The sequence below is a fragment of the Mauremys reevesii genome, linkage group 7 (assembly GCF_016161935.1).
Source record: "Mauremys reevesii isolate NIE-2019 linkage group 7, ASM1616193v1, whole genome shotgun sequence".
NCBI classification, from domain to species: Eukaryota; Metazoa; Chordata; order Testudines; family Geoemydidae; genus Mauremys; species Mauremys reevesii.
Genome location: NC_052629.1, coordinates 111,247,759 through 111,261,849, shown reverse-complemented (window position 1 = coordinate 111,261,849; position 14,091 = coordinate 111,247,759). Strand labels below are relative to the sequence as shown.

General features: G+C 39.9%; 1 protein-coding gene across 5 annotated transcripts in view; it reads left to right on the top strand.

Annotated features, from left to right (window-relative positions):
- The window catches only part of ITPR1 (inositol 1,4,5-trisphosphate receptor type 1), a 244,803-nt gene that overhangs the window by 68,436 nt on the left and 162,276 nt on the right, over nt 1–14,091 (top strand). For all 5 annotated transcript variants that reach the window (XM_039546362.1, XM_039546365.1, XM_039546364.1 and 2 more), the window contains 4 exons: nt 5,938–6,053; nt 9,471–9,557; nt 11,835–11,993; nt 13,491–13,589. In XM_039546362.1, the coding sequence (XP_039402296.1) occupies nt 5,938–6,053; nt 9,471–9,557; nt 11,835–11,993; nt 13,491–13,589 (461 nt within the window). The remainder of the gene's footprint in view (nt 1–5,937; nt 6,054–9,470; nt 9,558–11,834; nt 11,994–13,490; nt 13,590–14,091) is intronic.

Below are 14,091 nucleotides of genomic sequence, written 5' to 3'. Positions count from 1 at the left end.
TATGCTAAGTTCTCTGAAGGTCCTTGACTGATATAGAATCAATTCAAGTCTAGCAGGGCACAGGTATAGAAGTAGACAATGTGGTAATCAGGTCTGGGGTTTTTCAGAAGATGGAACTGATCTGAGGGTGAATAAGTTTTGTTCATTGGTTCTTAATGCTCCACTGCTTGAAAAGACTTTGCTTTCACTCAGAGGCCTTCATTCAGTGTTGAACATAAATGTATTTTTTTTTATCCGTTGATATGCTGTGTATATATTTAAGTTATGAAAATTTCACAGGCATGTAGTTTTGAGACTGTACACTTGCTTTCTGATTTGTCAACTTAAAATTTTCTACCTTCTTCCTTTTTAAAGTTTCTTTTTTCCTTTTAAAAAGACAAATTTACAGTTCTTTCAGTAATAGCTAGTGTGAATAAATTCTGGCCTCAGGAACTGAAGAGGGTGAAGGGGAACTGTTAGAATTCACTAGGGAACTATAAATTTTCTTTTAATTTTAGTAACTCTCCATAATAGGAGTTCAATTGATTTTTATCAAGAAACGAGGAAACAGCTATGTTGGTATGAAATGCTCAGCAATTCTGTAGCTGACTTACTCAAGTATTTCATAGAGTTCCTGTTTGAAAGACTTTTGAGATATATAATTTTTTTTTTGAGGGGAAGGAATAGTTTTTAGTTGCAGTAGTTTTTGGAGGGTATCCATTGCTACATAAAGGATCTTATGAAACACTTTCCTTTTGTCTTGGTCAAACTGTTTTGGGTGCTGTACTTCAAAATAATCAAGCAAACAATTAACAAAAATATGTAGAGATGGCCCCTTAAAAGCCTAAAGTAGTTGTGGCCATTTGCAAAAATGGCAAGAGGTAGTAAATATATACCCAGCCTGGGCCAAACTAAAATATTTCCATAATCTTCATGGAAGGGACATAGATTGAAACCCAGGGGAGCAGAATCCATGCCATTTGGGCCCACTAGCACTAAAACCTGACTGGTCCTTTACTGCTTGCCCTGGATCCACGCCATTCCCAAAAGACAGCATGTCCTTTGCGCGCTGCCCCCATCTCTAGCGCCGACTCTGCAGCTCCCATTGGCCAGGAACTGCGGCCAATGGGAGCTGCAAGCGTGGCGCTTGTAGGCACGGGCAGCATGCAGAGACCCCCTGTTCCCCTCAGGGTTCATAGAATCATAGAATTCAAGATCAGATTGTGCTGGTCGCTTATGGGAGCAGCACAGGGCCAGGGCAGGCAGGGAGCCTGCCTTAGCCCCGAAGTGCCGCCACCCAAGGTATGCGCCTCCTGGCCAGAGCCTACATCCTGCACCCTCTCCTGCACCCCTACCCCAGCCCGGATCCCCCTCCTGCACCCAAACTTCCTCCCAGAGCCCTCATCCCCACCCGTGCCCCAGCCTGGTGAAATTGAGTGAAGGTGGGGAGAGTGAGCGATGGAGAGAGGGGGGATGGAGTGAGCGGGGTGGGGCCTCAGGGCAGTGGGTGGGGGCAGGCGTCTTTGGGTTTGTGTGATTAGACAATTGGCAACCCTAGCTCAAGTGGATGAGGTCTACATCGTGGATCCAAGGTTCCAGCGCTGCCGATGAGCCATTTGGGTGGCAGTATGATGTCATGTGATTGAATTTATGTTTTCATTTGCTTTTTCAAAGGTGCAAAAAATTCCTAAGTTTAAAAGAAAATTATTAAGGCTCAAAGTCAAGCACTCAGAAGTTAGGAAATGCCAGAATTAAGGTTGCCTGTGCAACCTTACTTGGGTCTCTTTGTGCATATACATCAAGACAGTCTCTAATTACATGATCACATACTATTTTTCCTCTTGGTATGATGGGTGGCCATCTGGCCATTACCAAAAGGAGGTTGACAAGGAGCGCCTGCAACTCTGTGGGGACAGGGATGGAGTCTGCCAGGATCAGGAGGTGTGGGAAAAATTCAACCAGGACCTCAGTAAGAGGTACTGGAGGAGGGGCTGCAACCTGATGCACTCTATTTAGATGTGCATTAGGGTCTCCTTGGAACATGCGTAGTGAATGAAGTAGGGGATTGCAGGAAGAGAAAAGGATGGTCTCCTGGTTAAGACAGTTGAATGCTGTCCTGGGGAACTGGATTCTATCCTTGCCTCTGACAATCAGTTGTTGTGTGATGCTAGTCAGGTTGCTTAAATCAGTTGTTTCAGAGGTAGTTGCAAATTGTACGGTTCTCATTTTCTGAGTTTCTGACTTGAGACTCTATAGCCTGATTTGCAGAAGTGCTGAATGCTCACAACGGCAACTGAAATCAACGGGAGCTGTTCTCTGAACATATTAAGTGCTATATAATGCTGAATATTCACTCTGAAAAATCAGATCCTAGGCAGTTCAGACTGGACACCCAAATTTAGTGAATATTTTTTTACCTTTAATCTCTCTGTGCCTCCTTTCCACATGTATGATGTGAAAATAAATACATATTTGGGAAGAATTCAGATACTATCATGAGTGCTACTGAAAGGCCCATTAGGAAATTAATAATTCTGTTTTCAGAGCAGACATGGATGAATATGCCTAAAATTTTAGCAACAAACTAAACAAGGAGAAAACAAAATACTGAATAGCTGCTCATTAAATAAGTGCTGTCCTTTCTGAGCACTGAATGAGGCAGGGCTCCCGAGGGGCAGAGGGGGTGGGAATAGAATGTGGTCATGTAATTAAAACTATTGTGATGCATATGAACAAAGGGGAGAAGTGACTTAAGGTTGCACAGGTGACCTTAATTCTGGTATTTCCTAACTTTTGAGTGCTTGATTTTGCAACCTTATTGCTCTTTTAACATAATTTTGGTGTGTATTTATATTTATCACCAAGGCCAGCAGAGTAATCTAGTGAGAGGAAGTCAATATCTGGGAATGGTCATATCATCTTTTGGGGACATCGCTAAACGTGGAGGAAAGCATCACCAGAGAGTGCAACAATGCAAAACTCTCTCACCTGTCGCCCTTGCAGTGTTGGTATCCGCTGTGAAGGAATTTTTGGATCTGGAGAATTTCCACCCTCAGTCCCTGGAAAACCATAATCTTGCTGCTTCAACCTCTTAATTAGTGTCTCCCCTTCCACTGAGTCAGTTACAATCTCTTTGTTTTAGTCACCAACACAGGAAACTAACAGGTTTGGTTACTTAATAGAAGATTTTTTTTTTTCTCAGAATGACTCAAAGTATGATAAAAATTTATCCAAGGGGAAAGAGGGCTTTCTGTGGCAGGAAACTGGGAACTTCTGCTTAAGGATTCTGTTTTGACTTCTGCCAATAACTCAGGCTGTGTCCACATCTGGATCTGGGGTTTGCCTCCTAGCTTGCATAGGCGTACTCATGTTAGCTTTGATGTGAGCCTGCATGCTAAAAATAGTGGTGTAGCCATGGCAGCATAGGTAGCAGCAGCAGTGACAGGTGCTATCAGCCCTGAGGGTGTCCCATAGGCTTCAGGTGGGTTTTTACTCAGGGTGGCTTGCATCGTACCACCACTGCCCATGCTAGTATGGCTGTTTTTAGCATGCTAGCTCAGATGAGAAGTAGTGTGGCTATATCTACATGAGCTGGGAATCCTACCCCTAGTTCATAGTGTAGACAGCTCTTTGTGCCTCCATTTGTGGACCTTTAAAATGGATAGAATTGTCTGCCTTTCAGGAGTGTTGAGCTTTTAATTCTTTGACAAGTGTTTTGAGATCTTTGTTCCACAAACACTTGTACTGTAATGGATTGCATTGTGTTGAATACTGCCACAATCATAACTGCTCTTCTGTACTGTTAGCCATGACTGATGTACAGTTAGGAGGTAGAAGGTTCATAGGCTCATGCAGTTTAGAGATCCCAGGGCCATACAATCCATTAAGGTCAGGGTGTAATCCCTGGATAAGATACATCCATATTAGACTGATTTAGTATTTGGCTGGTGGTCGGCAAATAAGGCTATGTTTACTTCAAGCACTTAAGAATTAGATTTCACAAAACAAATAATCAAATTAAAAGCACTTGACCCTCTTATGTTTGCTTTAGTTTTCTAGCTTTTTAAATAGAGACAATGTGGGCAAACTATTTTGCATTATTTTCCCCTCCATTGCATCATGTGTTTTCTATTTCAGTGGACAAGGTCAAATGTTTCTTTTAAGAAACAGAAAACACTACCAGGGGATTTATTTTGCTGACATCCATTTTAAAGTTCAGCTTGACTTCAAAATACAACACTTCTGGCTTCAGAAATGCACTTACTCTGTGATTGAAGACAGTGTGTGATTAATTCTGCTGTGCAATGCTGTGTGTTAATTGCTGGCACTGTGTGAACTGGTGGCTTAAGCAGAAATAGAAATTCTTATTACAGGTGTGTTGCTTACAATGCATAGTTTTAGTTGAAAGTACCAACTTACAATGGCTTTTAAATCCTGTTCTCTGCTGTCAATCTCCATGAATCATTTTTATGTAAATTAAAAATGTAACTCTCTGGGAAATAACATAACTTGAAAGCTTCGGGCACACTGCATTTCTCACATTTGCTATGCATCTGAAGGCTATGAATCAATAGTTAAGTGGCCTTATGAATTGATGTACTTGAGTCCTTTCTAGTGCCCATATCAGCGCATATCCCCAAATTAGCTCAATATGACTCTACTTCATTTCTTATTATAACGAACCACCATTTGGCCGCCTAGTGTGTACCTTGGGTTCCAGCCTAGTTCTGAAAATTGGGTTCATTGTGTAGCCTTCCACTTGTGCTACTAGTTCTGTGTATTTCTTGAAGTTTCCTATTAATTTCATCCAGGTGTTGTATCTGCAGTGGCTATAAAAAATCTCAAATGAAGTTAAATGACTAAACTTGCAGTTGGTTTGTCTTCTTTCTCCAGGGGATTAGCTCACATATTCCATTAGGTTTCCTTGTGGAAATAGACTACATTCTACAGAATAGACTCTAAGATGGGTATTCCCTTAACTATCTAGCTTTCCAATTCCATTACGCTTCTGTATAAATACAATGGTTGCCTTTAAAATCGTTATATAACTAGCAGCCTCAAATTTTATTTCCACATAATTGCCAAAGAGATGCCAGGAACAGCTGTCTTTGCATTTGGCTATTAAACTTCTGTTACTTTACTTCAGGCACTAAATTTGAATAGCTTAATTTAATTTTTGCAGTGTCAGTTGCTAAGCAACTGACGAGAAAAAAGTGCAGCTAATTTAGTTCTTTTACTGATCAGTTAGCATCTCATTAATATAGAAACTTATTTGTAACATGGCTAATCAGCTGTCAGACCCAGTTTTTGCAAGACAAAATGTTTTCTAAACAGTGTCTAGGAAATTAATAAAAGATACTTCTCCTGTATGATCTGCAAGTTTCTTGCTTTGGTGCTCAGGTACCGGTGCTTCACTAGGAATGTTACACTCGGAATATCCAGACTGACACACACTGTTTTCCATGCCGTGGTCAAGAAGACAAGGCAGGGGACCGAATCTACTTGGCTCTGCTGCTGACGTGCTGTGACACCTTGGAAATGTCACTTCACTTGTCTTTTTGCCTCAGTTGCCCGAGCTGTGCAGTTCGCATAATGAAACTTATCCATCGTTGGAAAGCATTTTTTGATCCAAGGATCAAAAGTCCTGTTACGGAGAGGAGGTGTTGTTATTGTGAATGTTTAAGTATGGTAGCATTTTTGACAGGAATTGGTTAAGTTTCAGCTTTCTCTGGTCTTGCTTTACAAGTCTGGCAGCACCATTTTTATTTATTTATTTTAAACCATTCATGGGCCAACATTGCTGTCACCCAAAAAAGCGTTGCAGTCTGAGATTTAGAGCTTTCCTGGAATCTGTTTTGTAAACCTTTCCCTGTAGCTAAAATGTTTGGACAATATTAAAAGTAAAAAGGGGGGAAAATGGATAATTCTGAATGGCTAAAGCAGTCTATATTTTCGCAGATTGCCTGTTTAAGCTATGTCCTATGAACCGGTACTCTGCACAGAAGCAGTTCTGGAAAGCAGCAAAACCAGGAGCTAACAGCACTACAGATGCAGTGTTACTCAATAAACTACATGTAAGTATTAATGTTGGTAGGCTGCAGTGAAGTCAATGGAGCTATGGTAATTTACACCACCTGAGGATCTGGCCCATTAAGTTGAGTGGGACTGCTCATAGAATATTAGGGTTGGAAGGGACCTCAAGAAGTCATCTAGTCCAACCCCCTGCTCAAAGCAGCACCAATCCCCAGATTTTTACCCCAGTTCCCCAAGTGGCCCCCTTAAGGATTGAACTCACAACCCTGGGTTTAGCAGGCCAATGCTCAAACCACTGAGCTATTTCTCTACCCCCTCCTCTCTGCTGTGAGTATGGCTACAGAAGATTAATGAGATCCAGTCCCCTGTGTTGTTAGGCCCCAGATTTCATCTCCCATATGTGTTTGCAAACTATCTGTGATGGCTGCCCTTATTGAAACAAGCTTGCATGTGTATTCAGCAGTTAAAACCTGTTAAGAGAACAGTTTTCAGTTTTAAATTTCTAAGAAATTGCTTTGAGTAATTTTAACTACTGTATGTTGACAGCATCTGCTTTAGTGCTAAATAAACTATATTTACCTTAAAAATTATATGGCTGGAGCACTTCACGTTAAAATCACAAGTCCAAATATTTTTAGTCTATCAAAGCCCGTGTTAAGCCTACAGCACTCTAAACTATAAAGCCCCCCTGGAGGAAAATATCACTTGCAGAAAGCCATGTGGTGGCCCTACTCCTTTGTTGCACAAAGACCAAGTGTTTGCCTCAATTTTTTCTTAAAGCTATGATTTTAACTTTATGCTTGTAAAGTTGTTTGTAGAGTTAATACTTTATTTAGTTTGGGAGTGGGGTGGGATAATTGTAATCACAAGGGTAGAAGTCAGCTGTAAGTATAAAGTAACAAATGCTGCTGATTATTTTTCTAAAGCCCACAAAGTAAACAGATGGTATGTCCTAAACTGTAGTAGTGTAGAGGGAGAGAAAACCCTTGCAATGGTGCTAGGTAACTGTGAGCTGTCACTTTTTTGTGTCATAATTGATTTTCTTTCTTTAATATAATCAATTCAGATACTTAAGCCCTGATTCTATTCTTTTGAAACAGGCCAAAGTCCTTTTGTGGTCAGTCTCAATTCACCTGTCAAGTGAACTGGGGTAGTCTCTCAATGATAAATCACAGTGAAAAAACAGTGAATAGCCAAATTTTACTATTCCAGTATAAATAAAGAAAGATTTAATGGCTCATTTTGAATCACCATTACATGCTGGGTAAAGTACAGGCCATGTGCAAAATTGTCATCTTTTAAACCCACTCAATTTCACTGAAGAGTAGAATTTGGTCGTGTGTGTGTGTGTGATTCGTAATCCACAACTTAGTTCGCTCCCGACTGTATGCAACTCATGGGCACTTGTGTCAATTTACACATGTAATGAAAGCACAGAAGATACTGGAACAATTTTATTGTCCTAATATTGTTGCAGGGCAAAAAATATCTACGTTCAACTGCTGCCTTCCATTTCCTACTCTCTATTTTGGTCAGTTCATGGTCATCTTTAATGAAACATTCGTGACCCATGATTTATACTTAATCACTTGCCATTTTTGGCTTATATTTGTCCACTGTTGGAATTTATTATCAACTACTGTGGAGCATCCAATGCTGAGGTCAGGTTATTTTAAGTTAATACCATTTAAGGGATTTAGAAATCTGGGACACTTGACTTTGACTGATATCAAACATCAGTGCTATTTGAAAAGCTGACATCTAGTGGTCAGTAAATAAAATTTGTTCTTTCCAGTGTGTTGACATATGCAGTGTTCTGTTCACTTTAAGCTTTTGGAATATACTTGAACTTAACTTGAGTCTTCACTTGTACCTATATGCAATGGATCCCTTTGCTCTATTAATGTAAATGTAGGGACCAATTCAGCATGATACATGTCTTCCACTTCCATTGATATCCTCGGGAGTAGAGGGCTCTCGGGGCCTTGTGGAATTGGGCCCAAAGTTAATATCAGATTTCAAGAAACCTTTTCATTGTAGAATAATCTGAAATCTAGCAGTCCCAATGTTAGATCTTTAAGCATTTAAATTGTCCTGCATCATATTGTTTGTACCGAAATGTACAGTTACACATGGAGAAAGCCAGTTGTCCTGCTCAGCATATCTTCTAACAGAAATGGCTTAAGATGCATGGAGTTATAAAGAAGCAAAATTATTTTCTACCAACACATGGCTCACTGTTGCTCTTTGATATGCTGAAGCCTGTTGTCTCACATTGCATCGCCCACAGGTAACTGAGCACAAGTGAATTCTAGGGTGGTTGCAGAAGTTTTGAGAACTAAAATAGCTGATGCATAGACTTTCTAAATGCATGATACCTAGTTTCAAATCATCCTCTGACATCAGATTTAAATAAATTCTTCCCTATAATCTGTATTTTCTCTGGTCTTGGTGTAAGGTGACCCAGTACACCTTTACAAAACAAAGCGTCTTGAAAACAACATGGGATAAGTTGCTTAAGTCTGAAAATAAAATGAAAATGAAGAGGAAAGAAATAAGGTAGAGGACCAAACTAGGGCTTTCACAGGGTGGTAGCCTTAGAATTCAGATCCTTATCTGAGTAGGTTATAAATCAGGTTTGGTTTCCTCATATCTTCTTGTGGATGCTTCCATGTGGTTGAAATGTCTGTCTGGTAAAGAGAGACCTTGGATTAGATTATCATGAATACAGCAGGTTGAAATTGAAAGGCATTGCAGCAGAGCATGTCTGGGGAAGTTTTTTGTGCTGTGCCTGACTCTCTAGGAAGTACTGTCCTATCTCTTACTTTTCTGAACTCTGAACTTTCCCTTATTGAGAAGTTTAGAACTAGACAGTCCCTTCTTCCAGTGCTGTAAGTAAGTGTCTAAAGAAGCCTGTCGAATGAATAGGATGGCTATGGTCACCATGAAAACGTTTAATGGATGAGGCGTGAAGGGGGAGATTTGTCTTGGCAAAGTAAAATCTAAGTTTTTGGAAACTGCCTGATTAGAGAGATAGAGACCAAACCTGCAGTTCTTTAGTCCTCATCCTTTATTTTATATTAAAGTTGAGCAGGTGGAAGATTGAGTTGCCAGTTTGAATCCCCCTCTTCTCCATCTTTCCTTTTTACCTATTTTCTCATGGTTCAGTTTCCTTTGGAAATTTTTCATCTCATGTTTTATTCAGAAAGCTTCAGTCAGTTTGAAGTCAAAACATTGACTCTTCAGAGTTGCTGCTTCACTTCAGTATAGTTCAAATAGTACAGATTCAATCATTTTCCTTCTTGAAAATTGTGAAGGATGAAATCTGATTCTCAGCTTCAAATGGTTACTTCATACAGCTGGAACAAATGTACATTGATGTTTTATTACAGTAAGTAATTGCCAGCACTGTTTATAACAACACTTTTTATCTCCACAATTTCCTTCTTAAATTTCAGCATGCAGCAGATTTGGAGAAGAAACAGAATGAGACTGAAAACAGGAAACTGCTGGGAACGGTTATCCAGTATGGCAATGTTATCCAGGTATGCTGTGGCCCTGTTCACGCTGTCTGCTCTGTAAGACATAGCTCTGTAGGGTCTTACTTGAACCACCAAGGTACAATTATACTTCAAAATAGTGGAATTCCAGTGTCTGAGTGTGTTGTCTTGCAAGCCATGACTGGGTTACCCAGAAGCATGGTACTCTGAAGAAAGAACTACATTTCTGGTTTTGTGTGCTGTGAGAGATTCTAAAATGGAGGCATTTTTATCTTGCTATAAATGTTGCCTTTTTAAGAGCACCATCTGAATGCTTTAAACTAGAATACCCCCTATACAGTTGCCTGTCCTTGACCTGGCCATGTGGTAGATGGCAAATACACAGCAGTGTACAATTCTGTACAACGTCTTTCATTTTATCTTCACTTTATCCCCCAAATGTTGTACAGCACCATATAGTAAACCCAGTGCAAAACAGAAGAACCAAAATAATCAACTCACCAATACAACGATAGTCTACCCTGAACAAGGGATTTGGTGCAGTAGACCTCAGGCAAGTCACCCCCATTTGATGAAGATGGATTCCCAGCAAATGCAAAGAATAGCGATGAGTCGCAAACACCAAGAATAAGATGCTGGGGAAGTGTTGTAATAATAATCAAGGACAAGCCTTGTCATGCCTTAAATGCAGACAGTGAGGGACTTAGGACCACCACTAGTAGAGCATTCAGCAACTCAGGGTTCTCTGATCTCTTCTGGGGACTGAAAGCAGATCCACTTAATCTGATCACAACTGCCAGGTGGAGGTGTAGAGCAAGAGAACTGTAAACATTTGGATCTAAGATTATGTACGACGTCCTAAACAAATACTTTGAATTGTATCCTCTGACCGTACCATCAGCCAGAGTGGGATTGCAGGGAGCAAAGGTAACAGGGTTCCTCTCTCCCCTCTTGTAATGAGAAGGCAAGCAGTCCTGTTCTGCAGCTATTACAGCATTGGGAACAACCTCAAGAGAAGTCTTTTAAAGAATTCACTACAATAATTTAGCCTAAGTGTAACATTAGAATGATGAAAATCTTTGGCAATGTCTTCATCTAAGAGAGGGATCTGTCCGTTTTTCAGGTGAACAAGACATTGCAATAAGCATTTCTAACCAGTCAATGCTCCATACCAAGAGCAGTTGTGAGTAGGAGAGGAAGGATTAGATTTGTATTGGTAAATGTTGGTAAACATTGGCTTCACCATACACACCCAAACCAACCAAACTGTATTTCCATTGATGATAATTGAAATTTACAGATAGGCAAAGTAAGAAAAATGCTGCTAGAGAACTTATTCAAATTTGATTTAAGGTGATTCACTTTGTATGCTTTGATCTGTGATGTTGACAACTTTCACTGTTGTAAAGCTTTCATTCTTTGAATCTCAGTGTCTGCTGTTATTAAACAATTATTGTCTGACCTGCCCTGTAGTTTCCCCCACTGAGAGAATTTAAATAGATAGCAATGTTTAAGCATTTTCTTTTATTATTATTATCCATTGAAATGTATTTTTTAAAAAAAAAATTCTGCTCAGCCTAATTATGAGGAATACCCCAGTTCTGTAGGAGCCTTCCCAGTGGCAGATGTCTTCTGTGAATAATGGGCCAACAGGCAGCAAAAGGCTTCCAAACATCCAAAACTAAAATCATTATCTTGCTTTTGGTTAAGATTCAACCCTGCTATGTTTAATCCAATTCAACGTGTAAGCTAGACAATGGGGCTACTACGAGATGGTCCATTATATCCTATAGATTCATATCACCAGTGCAGTGAGGTTTATATGTGATGTCTCATGGCATATTGAAACAAAAGGATAAAACGGCACTTCATGGGGAGAGAAGAATTGTTCATAGATAACCTCATTAGTCTTCCATCTCAGAATGAGCACAGCCATTTGAGAGAAGCCTCACCCATTCCCGTGAAGGAAAACAGTTTTGTCACCAATATCTCATGGTCCTTGGTATCTGACTACTGAAACATAGAGAATAATTGGCAGAGGCAGTTCTCTGTTGTCTGTCATTAGTGTGATATGGACATTTACGCAAATGGAAGCTGTTCGGTGCCATGAACCAATCTAAAGCCTACTAAAAAATGTATTCAAAACAAGAAGTCCAGTTGTCTCTGGATTTGTTATGGACAGAACTATTCAATCTTAGCATCTGAAGTTAATTTCCATGTATTATGATCAGACTCTCAGACTATTATATAGTCTTTAGTCAGTGTTAATCAAAGGAAACATATGTCTGCCTTTACAGAAACAAATTGTAATTTTTGTTCTAGCTGCTGCACTTAAAAAGTAACAAATACTTGACAGTAAATAAGAGGCTTCCAGCTCTGCTAGAGAAGAATGCTATGAGGGTGACCCTGGATGAAGCTGGAAACGAGGGTTCCTGGTTCTATATTCAGCCTTTCTACAAATTGCGTTCCATAGGAGACAGTGTAAGTGCAGATGAGCATCAGAAGATGGTGCATTATTTGGTGTAAAATACAAAGAGCTTGTATCAGTTGCTTCCTTACTTTTGACTAGTTAAATGCCAGGTTTTTATAGCGTGTAATATTAACGGCCACAGCCCTTTTCCTGCACTGAACAGTGTGGGAGGAGAATCACTATGGTAACTACTGATCTGGAAATGAGGAACGATTAAGATTGGAAGGAATAAGGAATCTAAATACAGTAGCCTTCTAAATCCCCACCGAGTTCAAAATGGCATGAAATGTAAAGTCATTTGAGTAGCTTTAGAAGAAATATAATTAGTATGCTGGTTCATGGTGCTGTAGTTATGAGTCTTTCCAGTTCCATTATGAATATCTGTATCAAGAATTTTATCAGAATTAGACTAAATGGTTGCCTTGCTTGTGGGAGGTGTGGAAGGTTGGTTGATTGTGAGTTAATACCCTAGTTTTTAATTTCTGGAGATCTCCATTGTGTTCCAATGTTGGATACATAAGAATGAATGTGGTCGTCATTCCATAATCCCAGGTAAATGATTTTCTACCTCACGAAGCCATGATGGACTTTGGCATGACTCATCAGCCTAAACTCAAGAGAAGCCAAGGACTTCAGTATGCTGTGCAGTGCAGTCTGGTCCAACCTGATAGAGGGCACCTAGACAGAGTAGATTCCATGAAATTGAGCATATCCATATCCATGTATGTTCACTGTTCACTTCAATATAGTTATCCCACCACTACACGTAATACAGCCTTAACTGAATGTCCTTGTTTTTATTTCATTATTACAGGAATAGTACCTTGAAGATTAATGTAGTTTGTGTTCAGTTAATTTAAAAAGAAGAAACTTCATATACATTCAAGTAATGTTCTGCTTTCTCTGTATTGAGGGGAATTCAAGTCCCTCACCTAAGATTTTTGTTATGGATTGTTTTTTTGTGGGGTGGGAAGAGTGAAGGCTTCAAGTAAGATTGGGAGGCTTTGGATAAAAAACTGTCTTGGAAGGGAAGTATAGGATACATGGGATCTTCACCCTCCATGATAAAGTGCACTTAGCTTACCACACTTGATTGGACCTCATTAATTGAGAGTAAACATTGTAGGTTAGGACCCATCAACTTGTCATGGAGGAGGAGAATCTTTCTGATGACTTCTGGTTTTAGGAATTAATTGTTAGATGTTAGACACTGAAATGACTGTATAGAAGACAAAGACTTAGTCAGTGAAAATTGTAGTTTTCCTTTATATGCCACTCAGCCCAGTTGTGTAGGTGTCTTTAAACCTTAAATAACTCTGAATGTTTTAAACATCCATTTTCTTCTGAAGTTGTCAAAAAATTTTTTATAAAGATACCAGTGTCTTTCTCTTATTCTGCATGAAACATCTCTAAACTGTAAGCAAATGGCCTAACCTCATTGCTTGCACCCAGAAGAAGGTAACTCTGGGGACCATTTCTGAATCTGATTGCAAAGTACTTCTTTTCAGGTTGTCATTGGAGACAAGGTGGTCCTGAATCCTGTTAATGCTGGCCAGCCCCTTCATGCCAGTAGTCACCAACTGGTTGATAATCCTGGGTGCAATGAGGTAAGTGTAAAATAAATCAAAAGCTTGGCCTGTTAGTGAAGTGGTGACACAGAAATTTGGTGTAAATAGAGTTGGAAGGGGCCTTTGGAGTTCTTGGCTAAACTAAGGAGCACGCATGTTATGGAATTGCCATTTACCATGCTGGAGAGCATATACTGCATTGCTGTCCCATCCGGTTAGTGAAGTAGAAATACTACTAGCTCTGGAGACAATGTTTCTCACTTCCTTCCTAGTGGGCACACAGCTGGGCGGGGATTGATAAGAGCAGGTCTGTTAGGTAAATAACAGGCTATCTGGAACAAAGACGTGAGCGTTGCCTGTTCTGCCCAACTGCTTGGCTGTAAGAACAGAGATAAGTGAAATGTACTTTTTCTGCAAAATCTGCCATCCTCATGACTGGAGCTAGGTGAATAACTAACTGGTTTGGTTTTGTTTGCTGTCAGTTTGGTGGCAGTTTGAAAATTTTTAAAAAAATAGTTTTTGGTCAAACTAAGTCTGAAAA